The 26,679-nt window shown below is 37.7% G+C and overlaps 2 protein-coding genes across 2 annotated transcripts in view; both read left to right on the top strand.

The window, feature by feature from the left end:
* The first annotated feature begins 4,154 nt into the window (after nucleotides 1-4,154).
* On the top strand, nucleotides 4,155-21,729 carry LOC118564825 (muscle M-line assembly protein unc-89-like). Its single transcript, XM_036144042.1, has 13 exons — nucleotides 4,155-4,241; nucleotides 7,596-7,844; nucleotides 8,912-8,989; nucleotides 13,332-13,406; nucleotides 13,948-14,052; nucleotides 14,130-14,234; nucleotides 15,070-15,174; nucleotides 15,252-15,356; nucleotides 16,448-16,552; nucleotides 18,971-19,075; nucleotides 19,153-19,257; nucleotides 20,081-20,185; nucleotides 21,642-21,729. The coding sequence occupies exons 2-13, from the start codon at nucleotides 7,810-7,812 to the stop codon at nucleotides 21,727-21,729; spliced, it is 1,116 nt and encodes a 371-aa protein (XP_035999935.1). The 5' UTR covers nucleotides 4,155-4,241; nucleotides 7,596-7,809.
* The window catches only part of LOC105922654, a 44,452-nt gene continuing 38,754 nt past the window's right edge, over nucleotides 20,982-26,679 (top strand). The window contains 1 exon segment of the mRNA XM_036135453.1: nucleotides 20,982-21,034. The gene's annotated coding sequence lies outside the window, so the exon portion shown is untranslated.

Raw genomic sequence — 26,679 nt, 5'->3', positions numbered from 1 at the left:
TACAAGCTCATCAAAGGTCATCAAACCTTTAAAGAAACATCGATAGCACATCCTGCTGAAACAGCTTTTAGGTGTAAACCATATGGTAATTTTGTCTGTCTCCACTTGGTTGTTATAAAAAGGGGACAATTTACTCAGTGGTAGACATAGAACTTCAGGTAAAGCACAATCTTGGAATGCCTGAGGAAAAGAGAGTGGGGGGTGGGGAAGGATTGAGAAAAATGAGTGTGATGAAAGAAGAAATAGTATACATGGCTATCTGGATCTAATTACTCGGAGCAAGAACCAAAGTGCTGCTTCTAGCTGCAGGACCCACTGATCTAGCCTTTTGGGGATTGGTACAAATGATCCCATGAATCCTTATGGCAATCTTATATGAAGTGCATTTATTCCCATATGCTCTCATTGGTCATCTTCTTTCTGGCTGTATGTCTGAATAACTGTCTGTTCCAGTGTTTTTCATGATGAATGAGGAGTATCTTCCTTTCCAGTTCAGAGGTGAAATTCTTCCACAATAAATATTTAAATATCTGAGACCCTTTTAGACACCTGGAGACATCAGCTGCATGCATGGACACACAGATTCACCAATGTATTAACTGTGAGGAGTAAGCAATACCTGACACTTTTAGGTTACTGTTTTTTAAAACTACTTAAATCCCTTACCAGACTCATAAGAGGCTAATACCTCCTTTCTATTAGCCTCCAACAGTAAATCTTTCACTCTCACTTTAACATTGAGGAGAACACCAAGCTAAACATTGCAGGATTTAAACAGACCAAACTTTTAGAAATGCAGAGTAACAATGTTCTCATCATGTGCACCCACTGTGATACATCAGTTTAATTTCTGGAGGTGTCCTAATTGAATATTTACCAGATAATTTTATTTATTTATTTATTTATTTATATTAAATTAATTTGTTAGTGTTTTTAACATTGATCTCAAATATCCACATGTCCAAAACATGTCCATGTTAAAAAATGCACAGGTTTTCTGAGGGTGTCCTAAGTTTTTTTTTTTTCCACATAGACTTCAGTTGAATTATTAAAACAATACATTTGTTCAGCAAATAGTCTTTAGCATCCCTTCCTGAGTGAGCTGCAGCATCTAAAAGATGATCCGGGAAACAGTTTAGTCACCTGCAATGTTTTCTGTCAAGCTTAAAACATTTTCCATTTTATGTAGTAAATTTCAAAACACAGACTAAAGTAGAGAATTACTGAATTTTTCAAACACAACATTAGACTGCTCATGTCAAGAGACCTTAAACCTTCACTCCAACACCTCAATGTTCTCTAATTTTACCGTAGAGATGACGAACCTCTCCTGGAAGGACAAGGACATTTTTTTTTTTATTGCAATGCATTAGAGAAAATGCTCTCCTACTTTCAAGGTTGGACTGGATAGAGATACATGCTATACTATACAGGATGTATAGTAGGAGTTACAGTATGTGTCATGCTTAAAATACAATTGGATTTAGTTTGAGATGCCCCCTCTGTAGTCCTCCAAAACGTCCATCTGAAACATGTAAATGCACGACCACCTTTTTAAACTATCTGACCTAAAGCCCATCAGTGCCTGTAACCAACATCTGATAAAACAGTCCAAAACATAAACACGTCCCTGTAATATCACACTAAACATCCTCAGATATTTCTCTGCTTTGATTTCAAACGGCTGCTGTTTGGTTTCAGAGACATTGTGGTGTAGTTGGGTTATTGATCATGTTATATCATTTCTAACTACAAAACCAAACTGTTTCCACTGTAACAGACTACAATAACTTCAGTTTTGGAACCGAAGATTGGAAACAAGTCCTACTTATTGAGATTTGAATATTAATATTTTTTTTGTTTCTTCATTTTAAAGTGTATTTATTTGAAGATGCTAAGAAAAAAAAAACATGTATGTTACGGGGTTATGTCATGTAATATTTTCATTCTTAAAACTGTACAATGTCAGATGAACACATGAAAAAAAACAATTGGAATTGGAATAATTAATTTTTTATTCAAGGGTGTAAAAAAACAACAATAACAACCACTTGGTAATGATTTTAAGAACGTCAGTGCACTTGTAGTGAGATATTGATAACTTTTCAGTAGAATACAGAGCAGATTTCTCTGGCAACGTCACCACTCCTGTTTCACCACAGTTGTTGATGCTGGTCGTCACTCAACCCTGAAAACTAGATAAGGAGGAGGTACCGGGTGGTAGAAAGCTGGCCAAGAAGTAATGACACAGGAAAGGCAGTGTTAACAACAGGTATGCAAAACAAGAAAGTTCAAGTGAGGTGTGTCAAACAACAGCAGGACATTACAGAAGCTTAAATCCCTCAAGCCGATGTCCGCTTCCATTTCTTCTGGTGTTCCCAAAGGTCGTGGGGCCTCTTCCATTTACTTCATCTATGTGGTCAAATTTTTCACAAGTATAAAATCAATTTCCACTGATTTGCTAATGACCCTAGGTTATACCCTTCCACCCACCACACTTCCTCTCTTCCTCTTACGTCCCTCTCCTAATGTTATCAAGGATTAAATTACGGTTTTCAAACAGTTTTCTAAAAAGAACAGATTCTTCCCATTGGTGTCATGATCTCCAAGTGTTTGGGTTTGATTTTATTTTGCGTTTGAATTTGCTGTTGTGTTCCTTGGGTTGTACACCCTTTAATTGTTTCCTGATGCTTATTATTCTTAGGTGTTTAAGTTTCTGGGTTTCTGTGTTTTCCTGTTTTTCTAGGTGTTGCCCTTTTAGTTCATAGTTGTGTGGATTGTGTTCTTTGTTCATTCTTTGTACATTATGTGTTGTTTCTGTTGGATATTTCCCTGAGTTTCTTTGTGTCCTACTCTGTTTATGTTTTCGTTCTGCCAGCTGTGCTCCACATCTCCTCTGATTGTTTCTCTCAGTCCCAGGTGTTCCACATTTCACCTGATTAGCTCTTCTGCTCGTCACTCATTTCTCCATTCAGCCTCAGTATACGGAATACTCTCCCTGATTCTCTCCGTTTTTCTCGCTGGTTGTCTGCAGTTGATTTCATGCTCTATGTTACTCTGTAACTTTTTCCATGCCTGATGTTTATTGCCCTGAGGTCTTTGTAAGTTAATTTTTTTAATCTATGTCAAAACCTTGTTTTTATCAGGTGGCTTCCGAGGTCTTTTCTACATTTATGTCCTGATAAAACCTCACAGTTCATGACAACTGGTTAGAAATCACGGACAAAATCTGCTGGCAGTTCCCTGCCAGAACTTGTCATGGAATGAATGTAGATTTTGCGGTGCAGACGTCGCTTTGAAAGATTTTGATGTTAATCTAATCAAGCATCTTCGGGAGTATCGTCAAAAGAAAAGATGGTGTCTTGGTTCCTGATGTGGGACACGTCCTAAACCCTTGTGGAGTCAGTGGGTCAGAATTATTTTTCTGAAATCAGAACAAGTACAACATGGCATACAATGAACCAAATCACTTCTAAAAATTAAACAAATAAAAAAAATAAACAATACCAAATGTCCTTTTTTTAGTTAAGTTCCGCTGCCCAATGTGGAAAGCTACATCTATTGGTTATCTAATTAAGTGTTTTAAATTGTCCTCGTTATGATGTTTATTGGCACCGTTCTTTGCGTTACCTTATTTTTTTTTTTACAGAAACTTGCTAGGTAGTCATACAAATTGAAGTTTTTGACATTTTCGTACATTAAAACCACAAACTTCAATTAATTTTGGCGGTTTCATGTGACAAACCAACACAAAATTATGCATACAGCTCCAGTGGAAAGAAAATAAAATTTTTTTTCTTTTTTGGAAAATGTGGCAAAGCAGTCAAAGTCCATAATCTGTAACAAAATCAATGGCAAATGTTTAAGTTTGTAGATGAGCAACTCAGTAAACTGCAGTTCATCATTTATATTTAGTCTCAACTGATGTTTTTTTTTTAATGATTTTCTGACTTAATAAAGGTCAGAAAGCTTTTGTGGGTGTGTATACAATAAAAAATAAACTGCAGCAACCAATCTGAGGACATCATTATCAAAATAAAGTACAGGATAATCAGTTGGTCACACAATGCCCTTATAAGACACACTGAGGAATGCTGCACATCCGGAAACTTTTAAGGGTTTGTTCTGCTGCCTTTAGAGGAGATGGAGGAAGTATCGCCAGGTGTGCGGCGACAAGGAGGAAAACAGCTTTAGACGACATAATTTCTGAGCCGAGCATCTATTTTATTTCAGACATGCTGGTAAGGCTGATAAATTTTTATTATAATGTCTTTTAGATGTTATAAGTTCCTGTTAGGTTTGTTGTTACGGCTTCCTGCTTGTTGCAAAAAGGTTACGCTCCAAGTTTGGAGGTTGTTTGTAAAGTGTTACAAAAACAATAAGAGACTATTGGTCTTCAAACAAAATAATCCCAATAGATAATTCATAATTTCAATATTTTACTTTTATGACCTATTTGTCTATTTTTCATCTTTTAACATTACACTTGTCTGTGTCTGTCTCTTTTGTGTTTACAATTTGTCTTTTGCCATAGTTTTGATAGAACTGTTTTATTTTTAAATTGCTCGGTTTTTGTAACTTTGTGCTGAAGTTTTAAGGATATAAAGTTTTTGCTTTATATAAAATAGGAAGGTGCTAACCTTTATTTCCATTTCCCAATGCTCACGCAATAGGTCTGTCATCACAGTCACAGTCTAAGTGGTTTTGTTTTACTTATGCCTTCATGCTAAAGTTTGTGACCTTTTGATTTTCTCATTTCTTGGTTTAAAAATACTTCTTTCCGTGTTTACGTTAGTACAATTTGCTTTCTGTTCTCTCTCAGCAGGTTTTTGATTATGATCCTTGGATTATGTTACATTTTTGTTTTACATCATTGTCCTTCGTTGTCCAGGTTTCATGCTCCCTTTTTTCAGGTTATATTCGTTGTTTTTTTACCTGTCCCAACAAGTCATTACTGGAAAAGGAATGTCATCTTATCATAGGCTTCAAAGCATGGTTGCAATCTTTCAAACTGTAAGTCTCATGATTTCTTATTGAAACACAGCAAAACTCACAATCTTGCACGCACTTGATTACACACATCACAGAGCCTATGTCAGCATTTTATGTATTTAAACATAGTAGCATAATGGTAAATGTCTTGTACTTCTATCGCGCTTTAACTAGTTTCACGACCCAAAAGCGCTTTGCACTACAGTCAGTCATTCACCCATTCACAACCCCCTCCCCCAACCCTGACAATGGTGAGCTATGTCAGTAGCCACAGCTGACCTGGGGCAGACTGACAGAAGCGAGGCTGCCATACATCTGCGCCACCGGGCCCTCTGACCACAGCCAGCAGGCAATTCGGGTGAAGTGTCTTGCCCAAGGACACAATGACTAAGATGGTCAGGGGGATCGAACCGCCAATTGCAGGACATATTAACTCCTGCGCCACTGTTGCCCCCTATATCATGAACACAAAGAAACATTTGACAGAACAAGGTGTGCTACTGATTTGATGAGATGCTAATTGTAAGTAGTGCAAATAAATAAGCCCTAGCACTGGACATATGTAACTAGCTATAATACCGAATTTTGAAGATGAATCTCTTACTGTCCAAGTTGGAAATCCTTTCTCTGGTAACCTTTTCCTATCTGGAGGTCAGACGCACCGACGTTGCGTATTAATGTAAAGCAACATAATATAGCAAAAGGTAACACAAAATTTTTTCAAAGACCTTAACGGGCAACATATGACTTGCCACCAATGAATATGGTAGTTAGAAATAGCCAATATTAACAAAATATCAACAGCAAAACCAATGAATACTCTTTAGAATAGTTATCTGTAAAATGGTTGCTTTATACATAAACCACAGGTTTCGTTTCTCGTTAAAAATCTTCCGAATTTGTCATCCATTTGGCTTAAAATATATATATATATATATATATATATATATATATATATATATATATATATATATATAGATACATACATACATACATACATACATACATACACACACACACACACACACACACACACACACACACACACACACCAGCATTAGCATGTCAATTATGTCATCAATTATGTAACCCACCCCAGTTTTTTTATTCTCTCCTCTTGCCTTTATTTCCAAACACTTTCTTCAATTTGTATATGATTTCAGTGGAGCAGCAGGACATGACAGGCAGGGGAAGGCATACGAGAACAATGGGCTAGGCTAGAATTGTGGTCAAAACAAGTCATGTCCACAGTCAGAGAGCCAATGAGGTGTCCAGCAAAGGCAAGGCAAACAAGGAAAATCCAAATCTTCCGGCTAGGGTCAAAACAGGCAGGCAGGCAGATAAGAAATGCTGGAAGGTTTACACACATGTTGGCCTTCTGATAATCTAGCAGCGAGTGACTGTGAGAGGCAGGAATAAATAAGTCCCAGGTGAGAGGAATTGAACCTAATTAATTGCAGCAGGTGAATTGAATGAGGTAAATTGGCTGGGGCTTAGGGTGACAGACTGAAGTAAACATGAATGGGGCTGAATAGAAATACAAAGACATAATCTGACTGAGGAGATAAACACACACCTCCAAGTAAAAATTAATGTAAGAATAACTAGAAGACAAAAAGTAAAGAACTGCAGTAATAAGGAAAAACATCTAATAAATCTAAAACATGAAGTGAACCTTATGGCAAAACGAATAACCGAACATGGTAAGACATATACAAGATAAATAACAAGAAAAACAAGTCTAAATCAAAACCTTAACCAGACACCTCAAAATCATGAATGACAGAGAGATGCTGTTAGATGATTTTTTTCAGATCAATGCTACTGTCATAGTGTGGTGGATTGATTCCTGTTGAGCAGGGACAGTTCTACACTTCCAGGATGAGACCCCCTCGGGGTGGGGGAGGGTTGAAATTCAGTTAAAATTCAGCCTGGGACCCTGGTTTGGACAGGCCTTTTTATCCAATCGCATGACAGATGCAAGTGGAACTATAATTTTGACACAAATACTTTATTTGCAGTATAAGAACACTTTTTTTCAACAATTAAAACTATGTGTGTATATATTTAATGATAGAAATAAAAATTATTTTCAGTTTATTTTTTTTACTAATGTAAACTTTTTTAGTAAACTAAGTTTACTAAAAAGCAGTTTATCATAAAGATCAAAGCAAAAATTAAGGAACAAAAACTACAGCTATATCTTGAAACACAAACTAGACCTGAAATGAATTAGCCTTTTCAGCCTATTAGCTATAAGATTTCAAAAATCCTGGGTTTGGACTGTAATCATGGATCTCAAGAGGTAGGTTTCTCCCTTGAAAAAATGACTTGAAATTAAAGGTTTGATTTTGAATTATATGTATTTTTATTGCACAATTATGGAATTATATACACAAAAAGAGATTTTCCTTTTACACATCTTTCCCCAATGGTGCTAAATATACCAACTACTGTAGGGAATTGGACTCATGGGTTTGTTTTGCAAAATACATATTTGTTGTACCTTTTCAAAGTTAAATGGTATTATGAAAACTACAAATCTGTTTTGATTAGTTTTTGCAAGCTGGATTTGGATTCATATCCTGCCCTCTGTGTCATAGTTTGTACAGGAATCAGACTCAAACTCAGCCAAAGCGACAGCAATCATGGCAGAAGTGAATTACTGACACAAATATAACTCATACTGCTGGAGACATGAAGTGAGAACTAGAGAGGACCCAAGGAGACAATTGGAAATTCCTGCCTTTGAAAGAAGACTAGGTGGAAGGACAATAGAGGAACCTGGAAAGGAGTTACAGAAAAGGAAAGGTCAAAATGTTGCAGAGGCTGATTACTGGGGCGAGGATCAGGTGAGTCTGACAAACAAACACACTATACCTGAGAATGAACATGAGCTGAGGAAGCTGGGGAAATTAATTATTTTAAAGGTATATAGCCACGTAATATGCTTATAAAAAAAAAAAGACCAAAAACCATTTGATCATGATAAAATAAGGTTATATACACCAAGCCTCTATCTTGTTATAGTTGTGATGGTCCCTTTTGAGCTGAATAATAATTTGCTCAGTGATTAAGAAATATAAACAGATGTGGCAACATCTAACAAAAGTATCGCAGAACTAACATAATGCCAGTTTGCTGAATTTATAAAGTCAATTTTAAATAATACCGGACCGAGCCTGACCCTCTGCAATGCCTCGCAGTAAAGCAGCAGCTTTGCATGATCGAAAACCAACCGTTATTAATTATATAAACCAGTCTACAAAAACATTAACAGCACCATATCAGAACATTTACTCACATCAGTCAACTCTGCAGTCACATCTGAGTATTCGGCAGATATAGCATCCGCTTCAGTGAACTCCAACTTTCATAGTGTATTCCCAGTGATATTCCAGTCTTTTCCCTCTTGGAATCATATTTCTTTGCGCTTTTTTGTACTGGATCTTGGACGTTTCTTCATTGTTTTGCCAAGATGCTAATAGACATTAGCCGCTTCCTTGTTTTAACCCCTGCTGCGCATGTGCAGTACGTACTTCTGTTAATATTGTAAATAAAGAAAAATGGCTTTATTTACTAACAAATTGAGCAAAAGCAAAGCATAAAACACCAAAATAACCAATACATCAGCAGGGCGTGATATGACATAAAAAATTTGTATGCCAACAGAGTGAGCTACTGACATATAAATAAATACAATAATACAATAACGTGGCTATGCACCTTTAAATCAACATAAGTGATCACTACAGGGGACATGGGAATAGTAATAAAAAATATTCTTGAAGTCCCAACTTTCATTAATCACATACACAGCTTGACATTTGATCTTTAATGTTACAGGACTCTGAATGATGTTAGACATGTCTCTGAATATGGAAAATGTATAATAGAATATTTGTTTCTTTAACCACAGAAAGCATCTTCCACAGGGCAAAACGGACATTACTGCGGTTCTAACGACAGACCAGGAAGCTTCAGGAATTGATTCAAAGTAAGAAACAGTTATGAAATATCTGTTTTAATTGGCTGGTGGCCTGGTACTGTATAAATGGCAAAAGATAGCATAATGATTACATAACATGAAAAAAATTCATTATTATTAAAAAAAAAAAAAACTCGTCATCGGAATCAGATAATTTTAAAAGTGTTTAAAATAACAATTTTCTTGAAACAGGAATGCAAAAATATAATTTCAAAACCATTCAAATTCTAAGAAAGTAAATGTAGTAATATTTGAGGCTAAAGTTAGAAAGAGAAAAATGAGGAGTCAAACCAGAACTGTTAATGGGAACAATAATGGGTTGAAAATAAGTTCAGATTCAGAATGATGTCTACAGTTTTAAAAGATTACACTGATTCTCTGACATTTACATTGCCATGTAACAAACCTCACACAACTCTAGAAATGTATACAAATTAAGGATATCAAAAGTATCAATAGATATGCATAAATGAAATAAAAATGCAGTAAAGCAAATGCATACAACTTTAAGGAAATTATTAATTTACAAAAAATAATTTATTGTTGGGCTTATTTATCAGGATGAGGTTATACATTTGGCTTTGATGGGTGTTTAAGCTTGAAAAATACACAAATTTGTAGAGCTCATTCATATAAGATCATTGTGTACATTGCTTCTGAAAATGTGCTCAATGAGTGGCAGAAAGAATTGCAGCAACTAAAACCAAGGATTTTTTAAATTTTTAACGCATTTTTATTTTTTAAGCATTATTATGGAAATATTTTTGGTTAGCTGTGGACTAGATAGACTATTTATCCTTTTAAATCTAATTTACAGTTGGTGCCATTATGTCTTTAAGGGGTCCTTTAGACATCCAGATAGTTGTGAACGTCTTAAAAACAATGTAATCTTTAAACACTGGACAAGACAACAATTTATATGGTGCAAAACATTTAGTGTTCATCTAAACACCATTTCCAGTTGAAATGTATGCGAACATGAAATGTCTCTGCCCTTTAACTCACAGAGAAGGAAGCTGCAAAAACCTACTGAGGTTTAGAATTAATTTTAGGCAGCATGCAAGTACTCATACTCATCTTTCATGTGATCTGACCTCATGAGATAATATGGCTTTCTTCTTTGAATGAGGATACTGCTCATGCTCAGGTTATACAAGGATATGACAGCCCTTAAAGGTATATAGCCACATTATATGCCTATAAAAAAGACCAAAAACCATTATATCATAATAAAATAAGGTTATATACACCAAGCGTCCATCCTAATATTGTATTGATAGGCCCTTTTGAGCCTAAGCATAAGCCCAGCCTTGGGCGCGATGGGTAGATATAAACAGACATGGCGCCATCTACCAGCAGTACTGTAGAACTATCAGAAAGCATAAAAATAAATAAAATAAAAATTAATAAATCACTATTAATAATAATGCTGAACCAAGCATGACCCTCTAAAAACGTAGAGACTGTTGGAAAAGGACCTCAAGAAGAAGGCACATCGGTGAAGTTCAGAGTCACTGGATCTTTGACTGAGAATTGCACCTACCCCAGTATTAGAAGCATCCACTTCCACGATCAACTGATGGGTAGGATCAGGGTTGTGCAGGACAAGAGCAGAAGTGAACAGGGTCTTGAGTTTCCTAAATCGGTTTGTCCAGGTGAATTTAGTTTTGGTGGAGGTCAGACTGTGGAGAGGAGAGGCAATTTGACTGAAGGTACGGATTAATCTTCTATAAAAGTGGCAAAACCTAGGAATCTCTGGAGCTGTTTATGGGCTTGGAGAGTTGGCCGATCATGTACTGCTGATATATGGATTCATTAGTCCAAAAGGCATCACCAAATATTTGTAGTGATCTGTGGAGGTATTGAAAGCAATTTGACATTCATCTCCAGGTGATATGCGTTGCAGAGATTGAGTTTTGTGTTTGTTTTGTGTTCATGTTGGCTCCCTGGATGAGGTCAAAGGCATAGTCCATTAGAGACTGAGGATAGTGATTTTTGATGGTGATGTTTTTCAAACCTCTGTTGTCGATACAGGGACCTGGGGAATCAATGCTTTTTCCCCTGCAAAGAAAAATCCCACTCCGGCTGGAGAGGATAACGGACAGATGATCCCTGCTTTTAGAGTCATCTACATATTTCCTCATTGCTTGCTGCTCCGGAGCTGAGAGAGAATACAGGCAATCCCTAGGGGGCGTAGTACCAGGAAGTAGTACCAGGAAGCAGGAAGCAGGCCAATAGGACAGTCATATTGTCTGTGATGAGATGTCACCTTATGCTTATTAAACTCCTCCTTGAAGTCATGATACTCATCCAGGACTTTAGACATGTCAGGATATCCCTTGACTACTTCAGAAGATGAATGGATGACAGCCTCCTGCAAACACTCAGAGAGACATTTTTTAGACCACCCAAGAATCTACTTAGTGTGCCAGTCGAAATGTGGATTTATGTTTCTTGAGCCAGGTGGCTCCAAGGTCAGTGGGTAACTGGGGTGACTGAATGATGATGAAGATGAGGGATCTCCCCTCCCAAATATAAGCAGATGGGTTCAGTACTGATACCAGCATGATTCAGAATATGACCTTCCAAGACAAGGATGCAGCGAGGTGTGCAGGTAGAAGCCAACCTTATCCCCGGGCAAATCCTCCACCTCCTTTAATGACTGGGGCAGGTCCCAATTAGCTTGCTGATCTTTAATCCTATCATCCAGACCTTGCATAAAAGCATCCATAAGGGGCTCCTCATTAAAGTTGCTACCAGCTGCTAATGTGTGGACATCAATGATGTAGCTTGTAATGGCATAAACGTTCTGCCAAATAGCTAATAACCCCCTAGAAGTTTCGCTGCTGTGTAATATGGGGTCAAACACATGGACAAGCTCTTTAGAAAATGCAGGATATGAATGAAAGATGTTAGAGTTCCTTTCCAATTCAGCTGTGACCCAATTCTTAGCTTTGCCAGATGACAGTGATATGACAAAAGCTGACTTAGACTGTTCAGATGGGAATGAAGAAGGCTGCAGCAGGAAGTGAATCTCACACTGAGTCAGGAATGAACGACACTGGTCAGGTTGCCCTTCAAAAATGAAGGGGAATGAATGAGTTTCTCTGCTAGGGGCAGGAGAAATAACAGGTGGATTTGCAGGAGGAATGTTAACCTGACTGTTGGGCGTGATACACCATAGAGCATATTTTTTTACAAGCCCGGCCATGCATGTCTCTCAACCATAAATAGCTCGTTCAACACCAGAACACTATTCCTGAGCTGGTAATGGGTCTATTTTTGACAGAATTTTCTGTAATGCCCTTGACAGAATCTGGAGACCCGATAATTCAGCCGACACAGAAAATAAGCGTTTAGGAATGTTTATTATAAACTGATAATGCTGGAACAGGAACTTACTGGAGCTTGAACTGCAATCACTGTAGGCAAAACAACAGGGTTAGTGGCCAAAAACAATTCAGTGGAGATTGTGAAACACTGAATAAAAGCCACTAACCTTCTCAGATGCCGGGATGTTGCACTGGCTCTGACGACTGATCCCAATGGCTCCATCTGAGTGATTCGGATCACTGATTGACTGATCCAAATCTCTGTGTAACTAGGCAGGGACGAAACTAGCTGGGCAGTTGTTATCAGTTCAGAGGTCATGCACGAGATGACAGTCCCGTATATGACCCCCAGAACGGCTAGGGAACAAAGCAATCCGGGATCCAGGCGAGAGAATATGTAGCAAAAGGCAGAAGTTTCCAAGTGGGGCAGAGACTGATGACAGGTTCGAGGTCCAAGCTTGGACCAAAGGCAGGAGAATCCAGACAAGGGGCAGAGGCAAAAAGGCTTGGTCAGTAGGCAAAGCAGGAAGTTGATGTCCAGAGATCAGAAGCTAAATAGGAATATCCTAATCAGGGGCAGCACATACAAGAAGGAAAACAGGAATGAGACAGGTTGAGATCAGGAGGTCAGTACAAGGATTGCTGTATGGTCTACTCTCACAATGGCTTTCAAGAATCTGGCGGTTACCGACTGGGAAAGCCAGAAACATATAATGCTCCTTCAAGGTGCTGCAACTCCCAGTAATTGGAGTTGCCGCAGGTGTAACCGCTCAGCCCTTATTGCCTGTGCAGCACAGTGAACAGGGAATGTTGACATGGGACTGCAGAACAGGAGCTTTTCAGGCAGGATCAGACAGATATTACAACATTGAGCTGTTTTACAGAAACAGCCCCTAGCAAATGGAAATATGTCACACTTGAAAGTCCCAAGCTTTGGTTTACCCCGGGTATACTTGTCTCATTGCAAATGAGGTGTCAACAAAAATTCTTGAACAGGTCTGTCTGTCTATCAATTCTAGATCTGATTCACCTACACCAAGCAGTGGGTCCATTACAGATGACGATGAATCTGACTTCAGTGAAGAAGAAATACGGTAAAAGAACAACTTTGAATTGTTTTCATGGCATGGGTTGCATTTGGAGTCATAAATGAAATCTATGATAATCCAGATTCATGAAACCAACCTTATGTAAGCAGTGGCAATATCAGAGAATTATGAGTGGGGGGAGTGGGGTCCGGAGTTTTATATAAGGGTCTAATGAAATTTGACGCAACAAATAAAATATAGATATGAAAGATTTACTGATCCCAGGCTATAATGGGTAAAAAATGTAAAATGCATACTACTTACTGCTAACTGCTTTTAATGATTCAGCAGTTATGAAACAAGCTGAAACTAAGTTCGAACAAACCACAGAAAACCTCTCTACCAGAGTGGAATATATAACAGAACATCATCTTGTACCTTCCTTGGACCCTCATCTTTTGTCTCGTTATCAGTATTTATGAACTTGGACCTTGTTAAACACAAGAGACATAACTCTGATTTGTGGCGATTTTAAGTGGTATTTAGTTTTTTGCTTGGTGCTTGAAAACACACCTAAAGATAACTAGTGTCACTATATTATTTTCAGAATGTCTGAGGATCACAGACCAGCCTCTCCTGCTCTAACCAGTGTCTCCATGAGAAGTGACTGCTCCAGGGATATTAAAGCTCAATTCAAGGAAGGAGAAACAAGGTAAAATATTTCTGAAAAACTTTATTTTTCTGGAAAACAATGTTAGGGATTGTCATGTCATTGTGTTGCATTTGAAGCCTGCCTTACTATCACAGACCAGCATCTCCTGCTGCCAGCCTTAGTTCTGAGAGTAGTGACTGGTCCAATGGTCGGGGAATCGATTTCCAGAGAGAAGCTGCAAGGTAAACATGGGACATTATTATTTATATTCAGTCAAAAGTTTCAGACAGTAAGAGGTGTGATCAGAAGAAGGGTGAATGAGCATGTCAGCAAAAGACTGTATGAGGTTGTCCTATGGGAAATGAGAAAACATCTGGCGAAATATTTACAGCTAAAAGAAAAATAATCAAAGAATTGGTTGCAAGCAAGAAAAAAGTTCCAATAAAAGTAAAACAGAACAAACCTAAAGCTACCAAAGATGTCTAAAATAGTATTGCTATCATGAAGACATTTTTTTGTAGATGAACCCAAAGGTTTAGTTTCATGGGATTACAGCAAATGTTTCTGCAAGGTTTTGGGATATTCTGATTAGGCCTTTAGCTTTTCTGTGCAAGACAAATAAAATTAGTGTCACAAATATGCTCCTTATTCTTGATAAATTACAAATACGGGTGTTTTTGTAACAAGGAGAACACAATCAGGACTCAAATAAAACTATAGAAATCAGAAGGTGCTTCACCAAAGAATTAGTTTATTGATCTTCTCTTTTATGCAACCAGGTTATTATATTATTGCGGCTTTTATTTATTTTCACTTCTACGATTTAGTTGTTTACTTAAATTGTATAAGATATACTTAAAAAAAGATTTGGATGAACATTTTCAAATGTTCATCCAAATGTTCATGGTACACTGGGTACAGGTACCATCATGAACAGTCCCAGTGTTTATGTACTGGGACCTTGTTAAACACAAGAGTCCTAACTTTGATTTGTGGTAATTTTAAGTGGTATTTAGTTTTTTGCTTGGTGCTTGAAAACACACTTAAAGATAACTAGTGTCACTATATTATTGTCAGAATGCCTGAGGATCACAGACCAGCCTCACCTACTCTAACCAGTGTCTCCATGAGAAGTGACTGTATCAGGGATATTAAAGCTCAATTCAAGGAAGGAGAAACAAGGTAGAATATTTCTGAAAAACTTTATTTTTCTGGAAAACAATGTTAGGGATTGTCATGTCTTTGTGTTGCATTTGAAGCCTGCCTTACTATCACAGACCAGCATCTCCTGCTGCCAGCCTTAGTTCTGAGAGTAGTGACTGGTCCAATGGTCGGGGAATCGATTTCCAGAGAGAAGCTGCAAGGTAATTATCTCTACTGAATCAAAAGTTTCAGACAGTAAGAAATGTGATGAGAAGAAGGGTGAATGAGCATGTCAGCAAAAGACTGTATGAGGTTTTCCTATGGTAAATGATAAAACATCTGGAAAAATGTTTACATCTAAGAGAAAAAATAATCAAAGAACTGGCTGCAAGGGAAAAAAGTTCCAATGACAGAAAAAAAGAATAAAGCTAAAGCCACCAAAGAGCTCTAAAATAGTATTGCCATCATGAAGACATTCAGTTGTTGATTATGATGTATGTTTGGGCTTATGGTGATCCCAAAAATAAAATCCATCTTCGTCTTAAGCTTTCTAACAGATGCCCAAATGTTTTGGGCCTAAACTGACTGGTATTTGGACAAATCTATTACTTCACCATCTTGACAAATCTGTCAATACCATCGAGGAAAAAACAAGAAAAAATAAACAAACAAAAAACGTCTCAGATCGTGATGCCTCCACTGCTATATTTTATATTGGGAATGTGTTTCGACTAAATATTCCTTTAGAATTATGACGCCAAATGTTTAGTTTCATTCGATCATTGCACATTTTTTCCAAAAGGTTTTGGGATATTCTAGTTTGGCCTGAATGTTTTCTTTGCAAGAAAATAAATCAGTGTCATAATTGTACTCGTTTGTCTGGATAAATGACAAATATAGGTGTTTTTATAATATGGAGAACACAGTCAGGTCTAAAATAAAACTATAGAAATCAGAAGGTGCTTCACCAAAGTATTAGTTTATTGATCTTCTCATTTATGCAACCAGGCTATTATATTAGGGCGGCTTTTTAATTTATTTTCACTTCTAATATTTAGTTGTTTACTTAAACTGTGTAAGATATACTTAAAAAAGATTTGGATAAACATTTTCAAACTATATGAAAGCCTTGTTTGCCTTTGGGCACTGGGCATAGGTACCATCATGAACAGTCCCAGTGTTTATGTACTTGGACCTTGTTCGACACAAGAGTCCTAACTTTCATTTGTGGCCATTTTAAGTGGTATTTAGTCTTTTGCTTGGTGCTTGAAAACACACCTAAAGATAACCAGTGTCACTATATTATTGTCAGAATGCCTGAGGATCACAGACCAGCCATACCTACTCTAACCAGTGTCTCCATGAGAAGTGACTGCTCCAGGGATATTGAAGCTCAATTCAAGGAAGGAGAAACAAGGTAAAATATTTCTGAAAAACTTTGTTTTTCTGGAAAACAATGTTAGGGATTGTCATGTCATTGTGTTGCATTTGAAGCCTGCCTTACTATCACAGACCAGCATCTCCTGCTGCCAGCCTTAGTTCTGAGAGTAGTGACTGGTCCAATGGTCGGGGAATCGATTTCCAGAGAGAAGCTGCAAGGTAAACATGGGACATTATTATTTATATTCAATCAAAAGTTTCAGACAGTAAGAGGTGTGATCAGAAGAAGGGTTAATGAGCATGTCAGCAAAAGACTGTATGAGGTTGTCCTATGGGAAATGATAAAACATCTGGAAAAATATTTACAGCTAAGACAACAAAAATCAAAGAACTGGTTGCAAGCAAGAAAAAAGTTCCAATAAAAGTAAAACAAACCAAACCTAAAGCTACCAAAGATCTCTGAAATAGTATTGCTATGATGAAGAAATTTTTTTGTAGATGAACCCAAAGGTTTAGTTTCATGGGGTCACAGCAAATGTTTCTGCAAGGTTTTGGGATATTCTGATTAGACCTGTATCTTTTCTATGCAAGAAAAATAAAAAATTAGTGTCACAAAGATACTTCTTATTCTTGATAAATTACAAATACGGGTGTTTTTTGTAACAAGGAGAACACAATCAGGACTGAAATAAAACTATAGAAATCAGAAGGTGTTTCACCAAAGTATTAGTTTATTGATCTTCTCATTTATGCAACCAGGTTATTATATTATTGTGGCTTTTATTTATTTTCACTATTAAGATTTAGTTGTTTACTTAAATTGTATAAGATATACTTAAAAAGAAGATTTGGATAAACATTTTCAAACTATATGAAAGCCTTGTTTGCCTTTGGGCACTGGGTACAGGTACCATCATGAACAGTCCCAGTGTTTATGTACTTGGACCTTGTTAAACACAAGAGTCCTAACTTTGATTTGTGGTGATTTTAAGTGGTATTTAGTTTTTGCTTGGTGCTTGAAAACACACTTAAAGATAAAAAGAGTCACTATATTATTGTCAGAATGCCTGAGGATCACAGACCAGCCTCACCTACTCTAACCAGTGTCTCCATGAAAAGTGACTGTTCCAGGGATATTAAAGCTCAATTCAAAGAAGGAGAAACAAGGTAAAATATTTCTGAAAAACTTTATTTTTCTGGAAAACAATGTTAGGGATTGTCATGTCATTGTGTTGCATTTGAAGCCTGCCTTACTATCACAGACCAGCATCTCCTGCTGCTAGCCTTAGTTCTGAGAGTAGTGACTGGTCCAATGGTCGGGGAATCGATTTCCAGAGAGAAGCTGCAAGGTAAACATGGGACATTATTATTTATATTCAATCAAAAGTTTTAGACAGTAAGAGGTGTGATCAGAAGAAGGGTGAATGAGCATGTCAGCAAAAGACTGTATGAGGGTGTCCTATGGTAAAAGATAAAACATCTGGCAGAATGTATACAGCTAAGAAAAAAAACAATCAAAGAACTGGCTGCAAGGGAAAAAAGTTCCAATGACAGAAAAAAAGAAAAAAGCTAAAGCCACCAAAGAGCTCTAAAATAGTATTGCCATCATGAAGATATTCAGTTGTTGATTATGATGTATGTTTGGGCTTAAGGTGATCCCAAAAATAAAATCCATCTTCGTCTTAAGCTTTCTAACAGATGCCCAAATGTTTTGGGTCTAAACTGACTGGTATTTGGACAAATCTATTACTTCACCATCTTGACAAATCTGTCAATACCATCCAGGAAAAAACAAGAAAAAATAAGCAAACAAAAAACGTCTCAGATCGTGATGCCTCCACTGCTATATTTTATATTGGGAATGTGTTTCGACTAAATATTCCTTTAGAATTATGCCGCCAAATATTTAGTTTCATTTGATCATTGCACATTTTTTCCAAAAGGTTTTGGGATATTCTAGTTTGGCCTGAATGTTTTCTTTGCAAGAAAAAAAAATCAGTGTCATAGCTGTACTCGTTTGTTTGGATAAATGACAAATATAGGTGTTTTTATAATATGGAGAACACAATCAGTTCTAAAATAAAACTATAGAAATCAGAAGGTGCTTCACCAAAGTATTAGTTTATTGATCTTCTCATTTATGCAACCAGGCTATTATATTAGTGCGGCATTTTAATTTATTTTCACTTCTAATATTTAGTTGTTTACTTAAATTGTATAAGATATACTTAAAAAAAGATTTGGATAAACATTTTCAAACTATATGAAAGCCTTGTTTGCCTTTGGGCACTGGGTACAGGTACCATCATGAACAGTCCCAGTGTTTATGTACTTGGACCTTGTTAAACACAAGAAACATTACTCTGATTTGTGGTGATCTTAAAGTGGCATTAGTCTTTTGCTTGCTGCTTGAAAACACACTTAAAGATAACTAGTGTCACTATATTATTTTCAGAATGCCTGAGGATCACAGACCAGCCTCACCTGCTCTAACCAGTGTCTCCATGAGAAGTGACTGCTCCAGGGATATTAAAGCTCAATTCAAAGAAGGAGAAACAAGGTAAAATATTTCTGAAAAACTTTATTTTTCTGGAAAACAATGTTAGGGATTGTCATGTCATTGTGTTGCATTTGAAGCCTGCCTTACTATCACAGACCAGCATCTCCTGCTGCCAGCCTTAGTTCTGAGAGTAGTGACTGGTCCAATGGTCGGGGAATCGATTTCCAGAGAGAAGCTGCAAGGTAAACATGGGACATTAATATCTATACTCAATCAAAAGTTTCAGACAGTAAGAGATGTGATGAGAAGAAGGGTGTATGAGCATGTCAGCAAAAGACTGTATGAGGTTGTCCTATGGGAAATGATAAAACATCTGGCAAAATGTTTACAGCTAAGAGAAAAATAATCAACGAACTGTTCGCAAGCAAAAAAAAAGTTCCAATTAAAGTAAAACAGAACAAAGCTAAAGCCACCAAAGATCTCTAAAATTGTATTGCTATCATGAAGACATTTTGTTGTAGATGAACCCAAAAGTTTAGTTTCATGGGGTCATAGCACATTTTTCTGCAAGGTTTTGGGATATTCTGATTAGGCCTGTATCTTTTCTATGCAAGAAAAATAAAAATTTGTTTCACAAATATGCTCCTTATTCTTGATAAATTACAAATACGGGTGTTTTTGTAACAAGGAGAACACAATCAGGACTGAAATAAAACTATAGAAATCAGAAGGTGTTTCACCAATGTATTAGTTTATTGATCTTCTCTTTTATGCAACCAGGTTATTATATTATTGCGGCTTTTATTTATTTTCACTTCTAAGATTTAGTTGTTTACTTAAATTGTATAAAACATAGTCAAAAAAAGATTTGGATAAACATTTTCAAACTATATGAAAGCCTTGTTTGACTTTGGGCACTGGGCACAGGTACCATCATGAACAGTCCTAGTGTTTATGTACTTGGACCTTGATAAACACAAGAGTCCTAACTTTGATTTGTGGTGATTTTTGCTTGGTGCTTGAAAACACACCTAAAGATAACTAGTGTCACTATATTATTTTCAGAATGTCTGAGGATCACAGACCAGCCTCACCTACTCTAACCAGTGTCTCCATGAGAAGTGACTGCTCCAGGGATATTAAAGCTCAATTCAAGGAAGGAGAAACAAGGTAAAATATTTCTGAAAAACTTTTTTATTCTGGAAAACAATGTTAGGGATTGTCATGTCAGCAAAAGACTCTATGAGGTTGTCCTATGGGAAATGAGAAAACGTCTGGCAAAATATTTACAGCTAAGAGAAAATTAATCAAAGAACTGTTCGCAAGCAAAAAAAAGTTCCAATAAAAGTAAAACGGAACAAACCTAAAGCCACCAAAGAGCTCTAAAATAGTATTGCTATCACGAAGACATTTTTTTGTAAATGAACCCAAAGGTTTAGTTTCATGGGGTCAAAACACATTTTTCTGCAAGGTTTTGGGATATTCTGATAAGGCCTGTATCTTTTCTATGCAACAAAAATAAAAATTAGTGTCACAAAAATACTCCTTATTATGGATAAATACAAATACGGGTGTTTTTGTAACACGGAGAACACAATCAGGACTAAAATAAAACTATAGATATCAGAAGGTGCTTCACCAAAATATTAGTTTATTGATCTTTTCATTATTGCTACCAGGTTATTATATTATTGTGGATATTATTATTTTGTCACTATTATGATTTGTTTTTCACTTGAATTGTATAAGATATGCTCTAAAAAATTATTTGGAAAAACATTTTCAAACTATATGAAAGCCTTATTTGCTTTTTGGCACTGAGGAAAAGGACAGCGTTGGTGTACTAAGACCTACACAAGAGTTATAACTTATGGCGATTTTAGGTGGTATTAGTCTTTTCATTAGTGCTTGGAAACACATTTAACAATAACTAGTGTCACTATATTATTTCCAGAGATTCTGAGGATCACAGACCGGACAGAATTCCTGGACAGAAATCACATCCACTCTTGGAAAAAAGTAAGAGGCTTTAAAATGTTGGAAACAACCGTGTTTTATATTTCTTTTTGTAGTGTGGTGTAGGTGCTAGGAGTAGGAGAACAACCCTGCCCTCTAGAGTCTAGGAATATTGTGCTTTTTGGGAAAAAAGCTGCACGCACCATAAAAATGCGGCAAACTTTGTGTCCGCATGCCTCAGTTCCATGTGGAACAGACTTGCGTCAAGCATAACGCCGGGCTCACAATGAACACAATGAAGGTGCAGATATGTTGCAGGCGCCACAAGGAATTCCAAATCTTTAAAATCAGTGCGTGCAGGTCCTGGAGCCGAGGCCATGTGGTGCTTCAAAAAAATTCCACAAGAAGGAAGTTTGGCCGGACGCTGCAGTGGTCCCCAGATCAAGCCCCCTTATTTCACCAAACAGGAAAAGTCGGGTCATAGAGAGGAGAAAGGTCTGGTGAATTTCAGAATAAAACTGCCCTGTCAACTAAAGCTAGCTTGACTAGAGTAAACAAAATGGCAACATAGAACAGAGGGGCTTTTAGAGGGTGATATAGGATATTTATGCACACGGATAATGGGTTCTGCCCTAGAAAACAAAATCATAGCTGTTTTTTGATTTATGAGGGACAGCAACACAAAGGACTACAGGAACTTCTCTTCTCGCGAGCAGCCAGAGCTGCAGCTGGCCGCAGTTTCCCACGGACCAGTGTGAGTGGAGGTTTGTGGAGAAGCCACACTGGATCAGAGCTGTAACTCGCACCATAGTCAGAGTGAACCCAAAGTTAACCAGCCTTAGATATTCTTCACAGTAACCAGTTCGGCTCTGTCGGATCCTGCCCCTCTGCAACCAGTGGTCCATCCCACAATCTCTGCTTTATAGCGTCAGCTTGGTGCCAGCACCCATGCAAAGTCTCGTTGGCATTTACTGCTGGCAGCAGTAAATGCCAACTGCGCTTCTATCCAAGCATTTACTGCTGGCAGCAGTAAATGCTTGGATAGAAGCGCTGCTAGCTCTTCTATCCAAGTTCTGTTAGTGTTAGCCGGCGGTCTAGCGGCTAATAGAGCATCACTGCTGAGTTGATCACTCACACAACTCGACTATCCTCTGGTGGAATTTTTGATGGAGTTCCATCCATAGACATAATATAAGAGTAGACGCGTCATTGGGCGGGTTCTGCCTTTGCTGCGATGCATCAGAGCATCCGCCATCTTAAATGTGGCAAATCTGCAGTTACTCAGTCACTTAAACAGTATCAGAGGGACTTTAATCTCTGAATATACTTTGTATTCGTAATATTTTTTTTGTAATATTACAAGTTTATTTTCGTATCCCTTTAGCTTCATTCTCCTGAATTTATTCTCCTAAAGAATAAAAATATTTAAAATAATCTAACCTGGCCCTATTACTCCAGGAGTGAAATAATTCTGCAAACTGTGATTATTCTGGAAATGTTCCCCCTTAATTCTCATAATATGATGTTTTTATCATAACATTGTCACTGTTGTGTTTGTTTGTTTATTTTTACTTTATTGACCTAGGACTTTTTTTCCCTCATATTATTAATTTTACCTCTTTAATACTCACCCAAAAAGTCTGCTCCTAAAGGTTCACATGTGACACGGTTTTATGAAATAATGAAGACCACAATGTTTAGATTTAACAAATTGATCCTTATATTCATAACACATACACACACAAATCTCTCTCTCTCTCTCTCTCTCTCTCTCTCTCTCTCTCTCTCTCTCTCTATATATATATATATATATATATATATATATATATATATATATATATATATATATATATATATGTGTGTGTCTGTATTTATTGCAGCACAGGAATGAGGCATCTTCTCTGATCCACGTTCACAATAACAGAACTAAACTTTTTTCTGCCACATACAATATGGCGGTGACGTTGACGTGCGAACCTGCGCTCTATGACGCGTCTACGTATATATGTCTGTGGTTCCATCCGCACACTTTCACCCCATGTAAAAGAGACATAGATAATCCTCTCAGGTTTCACAGACATGCAGGTGACTCACTCTTCACTTGCTGTGGTCATCTCTCCTTGTCCCCCGTTTCCTTTCTTTTTCCCACTTCTGACCGAGCTAAGCTTTTAACAGAAAGCCTACTCAGAACTATACACCTAAACCGCCAGCGTACAGAACATAAAAGACTTTGCAATACCTCATGTATTTTACCTTATCTATATAATAATTGTTGTATAAACAGTAAATATACATGGAACTCCTAACAGCGTTTCACAGTCAATGAGATTTGTATAAATAAACCCTTTTAATGCCTTATAGATTCTACAAATGAGCTCTGTTGAACATAGTCATCCTTTTCAATCTAATTAGTGTTCACCTATGAACCATAAAGAGTAAAAAACCCAAATTTCAAGGGATGGATTTACTGTTTCTCTGCTGCCCCTGTCCATTCAGCTCCAGTCTACCTGGACTCTGTTCCTGAGAAACCATGTGGCTTGATTGCTGGCCAGAAGAATTCCAAGTTGGATAATATGTGGCTGGGCACAGACATTACTGTAGAATATAGCAATATAAAATTTGATTTCTATCATTAGGCCCGAGCAGCGAAGCGCTGCGAAGGCCTATTGTTTCTGTGTTGTTTCTTATTAGGCCCGAGCAGCTAAGCGCTGCGAAGGCCTATTGTATCTGTAGTGTTTAATTAGGCCCGAGCAGCGAAGCGCTGCGAAGGCCTATTGTTTCTGTGTTGTTTCTTATTATTTTTATTCTGCCCCCCTAAAGAGGGGCCTTTTTGGGGGCTTTATCATATTCAAAAACTCACCAAACTTGGCAGATGCATGAAGACTGTTTAAAAATTTTATATTTTAAGGTCGTCACAAAAATCTAATGGAAAATGCCTCAACGGCGCCACCTAGCAATTTTCAAAGGACCCTTTGCTATTCACTTACTTCATCGTAGAGACATGAAATTTGGTACAGTTGTAGAGCTCACCAAGTCGCTCAGAATTTATAATTAATGTCATAGTGCAAATATCACAGGAAGTCGGCCATTTTAGATTGAAGGTCTGATTTTGACCCCATTTTTGACGTTTACAGCATTGGTATTTGATCGAACTCCTCCTAGGGATTTCGAGCGAGCGGCTTGAAACTCGGTCAGTCTGATCATAAGGCATGGCCAATTAAAAGTTATCAAAACGGTGAGTTTTTGAGCATGTCGAAGGGGCGTTAGCAGGGGTCAAAGTTCACCTACTCGCCATGAAAAACAAAACTGTTATAGTTCATACACAAAAACTCACAGAGAAACCAAACTTTCAGTAGTTAATCATCATCAGCTCTTCTACAATATCCAATGGTCAAATGATAACAACACTTAGGCCACGCCTCCTGACAACAGGAAGTGTCATGTTTTGCTGTAAACGGTCGCTATGATACCCCTTTGAGCTAATCAACATGAAACTGTGTCCAGAGACAGAAGACATGTTGGTGTGTTGTGGATTCCAGCCCCAAGTGGATTCGATGGAGCAGGGGAGCGTGGCGGCGTGGCGAAGTCACCTCAAATGCCGCTGCCATACGTTTGGCTCTGAATTCCACATTTTTGGGCCGAGCTGCTTAAAACTCACTTGGATGCATCCTTATCTAGCCCCCAACAGGAATCCATAACAAACTTTGGTGGGCGTGACCTAATGCCTCAACGGCGCCACCTAGAAATTTTCAAAGGACCCTTGCTATTAACTTACTTCGTCGTAGAGACATGAAATTTGATACAGTTGTAGAGCTCAACAAGACGCTCAGAATTTACAATTAACGCCATAGTGCAAGTATCACAGGAAGTTGGCCATTTTAGACTGAAAGTCTGATTTTGACCTCAATTTAGACATTTACAGCATTGGTATTTGATCGAACTTCTCCCAGAGATTTCGAGCGATCGGCTTGAAACTCGGGCAGTCTGATCATAAGGCATGGCCAATTAAAAGTTATCAAAACGGTGAGTTTTTGAGCATGTTGAAGGGGCGTTAGCAGGGGTCAAATTTCACCTACTCGCCATGAAAAACAAAACTGTTATAGTTCATACACAAAAACTCACAGAGAAACCAAACTTTCAGTAGTTAATCATCATCAGCTCTCCTACAATATCCAATGGTCAAATGATGACATCACATAGGCCACGCCTCCTGACAACAGGAAGTGTCATGTTTTGTTGTAAGCGGTCGCTATGTTACCCCTCTGAGCTAATCAACATGAAACTGTGTCCACAGACAGAACACATGTTGATGTGTTGTGGATTTCAGGCCAAACTGGATTCGATGGAGCAGGGGGGCGTGGCGGCGTGGCATATTCGCCTCAAACGCTGCTGTCATACGTTTGGCTCTGAATTCCACAGTTTTGGGCCGAGCTGCTTAAAACTCTTTTGGATGCATCCTTATCCACCCCCCAACAGGAATCCATAACAAACTTTAGTGAGCAGGACTTAGTTTCTCTATAGCCCCACCAAGCAATTTTCAAAGGACCCTTTGCTATTCACTTAGTTCATCGTAGAGTAATGAAATTTTGTACAGTTGTAGATCTCAGCAAGACGCTCAGAATTTACAATTAATGTCATAGTGCAAGTATCACAAGAAGTAAGCCATTTTAGATTGAAGGTCGTATTTTGACCCCATTTTTGACGTTTACAGCATTGGTATTTGATCGAACTCCTCCTAGGGATTTTTGCGAGCGGCTTGAAACTCGGTCAGTCTGATCATAAGGCATGCCCAATTAAAAGTTATCAAAACGGTGAGTTTTTGAGCATTTTGAAGGGGCGTTAGCAGGGGTCAAAGTTCACAAAAAATAAAACTGTTATATCTCCTACACAGACACACACAGAGGCACCAAACTTTCTGTGATTGATCATCATCGGGTCTCCTACAATATCCAATGGTCAAATGATGACATTGCTTAGGCCACGCCCCCTGACAACAGGAAGTGTCATGTTTTATTGTTAACAGTTGCTATGTTACCCCTCTGAGCTAATCAACATGAGACTGTGTTTAGAAACAGAAGACATGTTAGTGTGTTGTGGATTCCAGGCCCAACTGGATTCCATGTAGCAGTGCGGCGTGGTGGCGTGGCGAAGTCATCTGAAACGCCGATGCCATATGTCCAGACTTCCATAGGATATTGACAAATTTAATGAAAAGTAACTTAAAATTACCTTAAAAGGACAACATTTTTAAAAGTCAAAAGGCTTATTTAATGCTTTGAGAACATCTCTTCTATTCGGCTACAAAATCAACTGGATTTGATGGAGCGGGGCAGCGTGGTGGCGTGACGAAGTCACCTGAAACGCCGCTGCCATATGTCCAGACTTCCATAGGATATTGACAAATTTAATGAAAAGTAACTTAAAATTACCTTAAAAGGACAACATTTTTAAAAGTCAAAAGGCTTATTTAATGCTTTGACAACATCTCTTCTATTCGGCTACAAAATCAACTGGATTTGATGGAGCGGTGCAGCGTGGTGGCGTGACGAAGTCACCTGAAACGCCGCTGCCATATGTCCAGACTTCCATAGGATATTGACAAATTTAATGAAAAGTAACTTAAAATTACCTTAAAAGGACAACATTTTTAAAAGTCAAAAGGCTTATTTAATGCTTTGACAACATCTCTTCTATTCGGCTACAAAATC

This window comes from Fundulus heteroclitus, chromosome 1 (genome assembly GCF_011125445.2).
Source record: "Fundulus heteroclitus isolate FHET01 chromosome 1, MU-UCD_Fhet_4.1, whole genome shotgun sequence".
Taxonomy (NCBI): Eukaryota; Metazoa; Chordata; class Actinopteri; order Cyprinodontiformes; family Fundulidae; genus Fundulus; species Fundulus heteroclitus.
This window is presented reverse-complemented; position numbering and strand designations above follow the sequence as displayed.